This window comes from Apodemus sylvaticus, chromosome 13 (assembly GCF_947179515.1).
Source record: "Apodemus sylvaticus chromosome 13, mApoSyl1.1, whole genome shotgun sequence".
In the NCBI taxonomy this organism is placed as follows: domain Eukaryota; kingdom Metazoa; phylum Chordata; class Mammalia; order Rodentia; family Muridae; genus Apodemus; species Apodemus sylvaticus.
The window spans coordinates 45,225,547-45,233,662 of record NC_067484.1 but is presented as its reverse complement, the minus strand read 5'-3'; the positions used below and the strand labels follow the sequence as shown (position 1 = coordinate 45,233,662).

The following is an 8,116-nucleotide window of genomic DNA, read 5'->3' as shown; positions in this document are numbered from 1 at the left end:
GAAGATCATGTTACCAAGGAGATGAAGTTCCTCTCTGTGAGCGCTCCCAACCCTGACATCCCTCCGACCACCTTCCTCTAACTTCCTCTACCTCCTCTTCCTCCCCTTTCTTCCCTTTCCTCTGAGCTCAGCATCTTCAATCCACCCTCAATCCCATCACTGACTGTGGAGGAAGACAATATTTTATAATCCTGTCATGGAAAGCTTTCTTGACTCCACTCAGCTTTCATTTCCTTCAGGCTTTTTTGAAAGCACTCCCTGCTCCAAGCTCTCATTTTGAGCTCTAACAGTTGAGGGTTCTGTGATTTGTTGTTACCCAGGAATCAACACATTTTAGACTTTTCGTTACCTTTCCTGCTCCTTCCGGGCTGAATGCTAGTCAGTCAAATGACATGTGGCCTTGGAGTAAATCTGATGTCTTTTTCTTACCTGTCTAACTCTCTCTCTCTCTCTCTCTCTCTCTCTCTCTCTCTCTCTCTCTCACACACACACACACACACACACACACACACACACACACACACACATTTTACAGAGTAATGACTCCACCTTGCTGGAAGCCAGGTAGGAGTGTTTCCAAAATTCTAGCTGGAGCTTTTCTCTCCGTGCCTCAGTTCTTAAACTGAAAATTTGAAACTTTCTTTTTAATCTATAGTTTCATATTTTTAATATTCTTATTATGAACATTCTATCTGTACCTTCTACATACTATAATCCCTTCATCAGGGATTTCCCTATTTAAAATATGCTCTTCTGCATGAATAGCTGTTAGAACTATTAACATCTAATTGCAGGCCTGTTTCTTATTTTGGCTAGGTTTACTGAGCTTAAATTTTAGAACTATATCAGTCTCCCCGAGTCCAGAACACAACGTTTTCGTCTTTCTTCATTTTTCTTTTGTTCATTTCTCCCATTCTGGCCCTGCCTGCCATCTTGCAGAATAAAGTATTGCCATATCTGCTCCCATTATGCCCTTATTTGCAGAGCAGCCATTTCTTGGATGTCATAGTCATGGTGGACTGCTAGCCACAAACCACCAGGGTAGCATCTCTGACACACAGTGATGGCTTTGTTCTTGCTGAATGGCTCCTATCACAGTAAAGCCCACATCTCAGCTTGGCTCTCATGGCTACCCATGTCCCTCAGCCTGTCTGACTGAAGCTGCCTACACTGAACATAAGGCACGCCAGCTTCTGTTTCTAACTTGTCACATGGACTATGCTTCCCATTCTTTTACTTGAAGACTTCTAGCATGCTTGTGTTCATAAAACGTGTGTTTCAAGAAAGAACACAAAAAAACACAAAGTTGGATGTTGTCTTTTTAATCTAGCATAGAAAATGTGTTCTCTTTCACTTTTATTACTTTTAATATGTATTCTGGCTTTTTGAGATGGAGTCTAGTTCTTTAGCCCAGGCTGGACTAGAACACATTATGTAGCATGGGCTGGCCTTGAACTAATGACAATCTTCCTAGTGCAGCCTCACATTTATGGATATTGGGTATGAGCCACTGTGCCCAGCGGCATGACTTTTAATTGTGTTGCTTAGACTATTGTATTTACTGCAATTATTGATTTAAAAAAAAAAACAGGGTTGTTTGAAGAACATTGTAAGAGGCAGCAGAGGAGGCAGTGATAAGAGTCCTGCCCCTGGCCAATTATGAACATACTTGGCTTTATTTCTCGCCATCTTCCCGTATTAATCCTCTCAATAGCCATGCTTTGGTGGGTTGGTGTTTTTGATTTTTCTTTTATTACCCTTCCTTGTCCTGACCCACAGGACAGTCAACGGATTCCCTGAATCATCTAGGGGAGAATGGGGGACAAGAGATGCAAGAGATGGACAGCAAGACAGGATTCTGATCAAGCTGTCAAATTTTATTGTTTTACACACCGAAATATAAAGGAAAGCAAGGAGGATGTAGGGAGGGGGTATGGTGGGGCAAACATTGTCTCTGGGGAACAGTCTCTCAGGGGGCAAGCACTAAACATTGTCTCTAGGAAGTAGTCTCTTGGAATCATCACTCAGAATCTCATGACAAAGCTGGCTTGGGCTTCAAGGAAGCTGGCAAACTAAAATGATCATGAGGAGGTGAAGTGGAAAGAGATTGCTATAGTAACCTAACTGCAGGTGAGCTCTGTTTGTTCTAACCAGCATGAGCTCTATATTTGCTAACCAACTTGCTATTTGGCAAACCTGAAAGCTAATATTTTTTCTTCTAAAAGCAGGCTTGAGCATGTAAAATGGCTGAAAGGAGGAGGTTTTTGAAATCTATGTGAGAATGGCTCCTGGCACTTCCTTCTTTAGGGATCAGTTAATTTATCATACTTGATTGATTGTCCATCTTACCTGTCAACTGTAGTTTCTCCTCTTGCATATCTGTATGCACTAGTGGATACTATATAAGTTAAAACAAATGGCTTTGACTTGTAATATTCATATGTTAAAATGATTTCAAGAAAATATAAACAAATTAATCATTATCTATTTTGTTTTTTGCTTCACATTGTGTTATTGACAACTATCATTTGGTTTGTACAGATATACTATAAACTCTGTCTTGGATACTTTTGCCTTAAAATGCCTGTTATCTAAGAGGCTGAGAATTCTTTATGGCAAAACAATGAATACTTCAAAACTTATTTTTCTGACCGATCTATTTGTGTTTTATATTATTCCCCATTGTTTTTATCAGAACAAGATTATTTGTTGATATTTCCTTTTGTAATTTGAAATTCTCTTAAAATTGTTGGCTCAATAAGTCCATCAGTAGTGGATCTTTTAACTGTTCTTCTGGTCAAAAATATCTTTATTTAATCTTAAGTTTTGAAGACTTTTTACTGTATTAAATTCTGAATTGACATTGTTTTACAGTAGGTTAGTTTGTTTTCTTTTATTAGTTAAAAAACTGAGGTCATTATCTTGTGGCCTCCATTTTTTCTTTCTGCAGAGATTCTATGGAGAGAGATATATGGAAAAGAAGGAAGCTTGTATACTATGTACCAGATATGAAACAATTTCAGTAGAGACTTCTGGAAAACTGTATGATATTAGCCTTATTGACATTTATCCACCAACTCTCATCTATATTAGCTACTAGCTATTGCTGTGATCAAATATCTAACAAGACACAATTTAATGGATTGATTTTGGCTAAGGTTTGAGGGTACACTCAACACAGCAGCAACTGGAAACTTCTTCAAGGACAAACTCAGGAGTGTATCTCCTAAATGATTCTAAATCTGATCAAGTTAACAATGAGGACTGACCATCCCACCCTTTGTCAACTTGACATTGTCACTTTTAAACTATATGCTTTCATACCCAGCCTCAAAGGCTCCTACTTTTCCTATAAGGGAGAGTTTATAAAGAATCACAGCAGTCTCAATGCTATCCAAAAGCCAAGGTCAAATCTATCAGGGACTCAAGACAATCCCTTAATCATGAGTCCTCATAAAATAAAAAAAGTCCCAGATTTCTAATATACATGGACAGAACATGCATTGCAATTCCAAAAGGAAGAAACTGAAACAAAATCAAGCAAAGATCTGGCCAAAGTAACACTAAAATAAGCAGGGGAAACACCAATCCCTGCAGAAATATGTTCTATCATCTAGACATTTATTGGTTTGTTTATTATTTATGTGTGTGTGTTCACATGTTCGTGGAATGTCACAGTGTGCATGTGGAAGTCAGAGGACAGCTATCGGGAGTTTATCCTCTGCTTGCACAGGCTCCCAGGGTCTAGCTCAGGCTCATCAGGCTTGGTGGAAAGGCCTGTTCTCATCGAGTCTTTTCATCTCCCAATCAGAGGCTCATTATGCTGGCATATGGATTCCAGATACTATCCACTATAAGATGTCTTTCCACATCAGTCACACCTCTTTGGAAATTCCCTCAAGGACATACTCAGAGGTGTGTCTCCTTGCTGATTCTAAACCCAGTCTATTGGCAATGAAGGTTGCAGGCAAGATGCTGGGTATTCATCTACCAACTTGATTAGTGGTCTTGCCTGTGGTAGATCTTACTACAGACTCAAAAAGAAGGTACAGTTACTGACAGGAAAAAGAAGCTGAGGAGAGAGTGTGCACAGGCCTGTTCCTTGCTCTTTGATGGCACCTTCATTTTCAGACATATTGGCACATTAGATCATGGTGTTATTGAGAGAATTCTAACCTCATTCCTATTGCATGTCCCAGCATTGTAACTCAGGTGTGAGGGGTTAGAAGATCAACCAATTTTATAAACAATGAACATACATTTCAGACAATATTTCTTTATTTTCCTCCAAGGTCGTATCCACTCATGTAACAGCATAGTTTGATCTCTTAATTGACAAAGAAGTTAAATTCACCAGACTGGTTACAATTTTTTTCTTCTGTCTCTGTTTCTGTCTCTGTCTCAGTCTCTGTCTGTCTCTGTCTATCTCTGTTCTGTTTCTGTCTCTCTGTCTCTGTCTCTCTGTCTCTCTCTCTCTCTCTCTCTCTCTCTCTCTCTGTGTGTGTGTGTGTGTGTGTGTGTGTGTGTGTGCCTTCGCATGCCTTTGGAATTTAGAAGGAGTTATAGGCAATTGTGACTTGCTGGGAACTGAATTTAGTTCCTCTGCAAGAGCAGTCCTCTTAACCACTAAGCTATCACTCTTGCCCTGATAATTGGAATTAGCCATGTTAACTTTCCATATAACTTGATTTTACTGTAACTTTCAAATAAGATTTCCATACTTATAATTTATCTAATGAGTTATATTATTTTCAGCCAACGATGATAAGGCGTCCACCAACAGTTGTTTGTTACATCTGTGGCCGTGAATATGGGACCAAATCTATTAGCATCCATGAGCCACAATGTCTGAAAAAGTGGCATAATGAGAACAATCTGTTGCCTAAAGAACTAAGGAGACCAGAACCCAAAAAACCAGAAGTCAGAACCATTACAGGTAAGTTCTTACAAAAGGAGGTGGAGGAGAGAGTGAGTTCAGAGATTTTTTTTTCCTTACTAGTTCGAACATCTGAAATCAGCAGCACTTATTTATTGTCTTAAAAGAAGTCAAAATTGATTCTTAAAACACATTCTGGAATGTCTGTCTAGTGGTATCTTCAGATGCTGAGACATAGAAATATTATGTCCTGGCAACACCTAGTGAGAGGGACCCATGGGAATTTACCATATTTTCCTAAATGATTTTTGTATATATCATACAAGATATTTTAGAAACATAAAGCTTAAAGACTTTTGGGAATATTGACAGACTTGTTTCATTTGTAAATATGTCTATGAGTGTCAAACTCAAAATGCCCACCAGATCAACTAGTCAGGTTACAAAATTGCAAAAAGTGTTTCGAATGAATGCAAAGGGAACCAAAGACTAGACATCTGGATACAATGTTCAGATTTTTTTTTTATTTTACTTTTTTTATTTTTGCAATCCGTATTATGAGGTGCTATTCACCCCAAGTGAAAGAGGAGTGTACTTTCTCATGCAAAAGATCACAAAGTATGAACTGAGTTAAGAAAAGAAAAAATACATGTCAAATTATATAAGTAGATATATATATATATATTTGCACAATTGCCTTGCAAACTCAGTCTCAATTATCGTATTTCTGTCACTGATTTTTTTCATTTGATTTACTCATTCTTTAAGGGATATTTGATTTTAGGAGATGCATAGTTCAATGTCCTTTCCCTGTGTAGTCATAGCTACTGTGCAGGCTGTTTATCACTGGCTTGTGTGATCTGAGAAGCGATACCAACTCATCGAGTGAAGTCAAGGTTGCTGTAAGCTCAAGATGGCATTGAAGCCCAGCTATTCAGAGTCCTTAGCAAGAAGGGACTTGAAAGTTGAAAATAATTTAGAATGAATATGCTGGGGCTGGAGAGATGACTCGGAGCCAAGGAGCACTGAACTGCTCTTGGCCGAGAACCAGAGTTCTGTTCCCAGCATCCACATGGCAGTTCACAACCATCCATATCTCCAGTTCTAGGAGATCCAGCATCCTCTTCTGACATCCTTTGGCATAAAAATGCACACATGCATGCATGCAGGCAAAACACCCATACACATAAAATAAAAAAGACAAGACAAGAAAAGAAAACTGAACTATCCAGCCATTGAAATCATAGCATTTGGCTCTAGAGAGACTACCTAGAACTTTTGACTTGGCACACAAAATAATCTTCCTAATTCTCCACATCACTTTTTCTGCTTGGTCTTTATCATCACGTGGCTAGGAGAAGTGAGAATGATGGTGGGCAGTCCCTGGGGCCTGGGGGAGCTCAGTTTGCCACTGTTGGCAGAGCGAAGGGGTAGATCCTGTCCTTTCACTTGCCTGCAGTTTTCCTTTTGGCATCATTCTGCTTTAATCTCTGAGGGTGTCTTTATCCTCTAGGTAAATAAAATGGGCATCTCCTCCCCCACACTCAGTTCAGTACTGCTTTTCCTGGATCCACAGTCAAGGCCTATGCAGAAGCATTGCAATGAAAAAGTCAATGCTATCCTTTTCTCTACAAAGCTTTCAAAGCTCGAAAAATGCACATTCCTGTGCTGGAGAGATGGCTCAGCCAATAAGTACACAGATTGCTCCTGCAGGGGAGGGGCCTGAGTTCATTTCCCTGAACCCAGTCTGTAACGCTGGCTACAAACACATCCAGCATCTCTGGTCCCCACTGGCATATGTATTCATGCACACACACACACACACACACACACACACACCACACTTTAAAAGAAAATCTTTAAACACACATTCAAAATCTGTATAATAGGTGATACTTGCTTTATCTAAAGGAGAAATACCAGACTGCACAAGGTTGGAATCTGCATTAAAAGCAGGCATGCTAAGAATCTAAAGGATTGTTATGGTTGTGTGAACCATTAAGATAGAAATCGTGAACATAGCCTAGTGTTTAATGGAGTAACGTGCCCTGGCCAATGATAAAAACAGATCCATTTTGAGTGCCTGGCCACATTTGAGGGACCTATTTTCAGAGATCTTGGGACATAGTCAATTTAATGTACTAAAGTCGTTCTATTTAAATAAGGCTTATTAAAGTTAAACCCCACACTGTTCCTCTAAATAAAGCCATATGTTTCTCCCTCCCGTGCACCACCAGGGAAGAGCACACATTTCTCAGCTCTCTTTTTGTTTGATTAAGGACACTTCTTCCACTCAGCTTATTTTGTTTGCATTTTTCGCTTTAATTAGTTAAAGAACGTCTGTGGTTATGGCCATGAAAAGATGATGTTTTTTAGAGTATAATTCATCTTAAATTCACTCTCAGTTGTCAGTTTGGGTTTCTGAAAACATTCCAGGGAAGTATTGCATAAAAGGAAAACACAAACACGAGTTCTTTTCCCATTATTAAGCTTTATATTTATAACCAACAGAAAGAAAGCCAAACGTTATATCTGCAAGATAACAATGTGTAAGCAAAGATGGTAATAATTAGTGAAGAATTCATATCATAACAAGGAGCTGTATCTTTCCCTTTTTAATATTCAAGGCAAAACAAGTCTCCAGTTCATAGCTGAAAGAAGGCTCAACACTATTTACTATTTATTTATTAAGTTCTGGCAAAGTCACACGATTTGCTTTAAAACACCAGTCAAAAGGTATTCTCTGAGACTGTTTTCTAGAATATGGTTTCTAAGACTGTAAACTAACCCATTTTACCATTTTACTTCCTTTTTCACATATATGAATTCTTTATTTTCCTTCCTCTTCCCTCCCTCTTGGTAGCCAAAGGGTTCTACGATCTTGACGCCTTAAATGAAGCTGCTTGGACAAGTGCCCAGAGCCAACTGGTTCCCTGCAACGTTTGTGGGCGCACCTTCCTGCCAGACAGACTAATTGTTCACCAGCGATCTTGTAAACCCAAAGCCACCAAGTAAAGCCCTTTCCTCAGCACCGACTGTTATAGGACTGAATGCCTTCCAAAATGAGAGCGACGAGATGGCAGTGAGAGGAAGCCAGGAGAACTGAAGTTGAGGGAGCATTGGCCCAGCCCGGAGGGACCAGCTCTGTGTGGAAGTGGCCAGGTTATTTCCAGCTATTCGGGGACCATGTCACACTTTGTGTCCGGAGGAATACTAGCAGGATGCTTCTTATCAGACCTG

At 39.5% G+C, this 8,116-nt stretch overlaps 1 protein-coding gene across 1 annotated transcript; it reads left to right on the top strand.

Annotated features, from left to right (window-relative positions):
- The first annotated feature begins 4,761 nt into the window (after nucleotides 1–4,761).
- Nucleotides 4,762–7,891, top strand: LOC127698130 (zinc finger protein 474). The gene is made up of 2 exons (XM_052201400.1): nucleotides 4,762–4,936; nucleotides 7,740–7,891. The coding sequence occupies exons 1-2, from the start codon at nucleotides 4,762–4,764 to the stop codon at nucleotides 7,889–7,891; spliced, it is 327 nt and encodes a 108-aa protein (XP_052057360.1).
- Nucleotides 7,892–8,116: the final 225 nt, after the last annotated feature.

Bases quoted from the DNA above. Each gene is read 5' to 3' on its own strand.
- LOC127698130 (XM_052201400.1), top strand. From the start codon at position 4,762: ATGATAAGGCGTCCACCAACAGTTGTTTGTTACATCTGTGGCCGTGAA. The intron at 4,937-7,739 runs GTAAGTTCTTAC...CCCTCTTGGTAG, and splicing joins AGAAGTCAGAACCATTACAG to CCAAAGGGTTCTACGATCTT.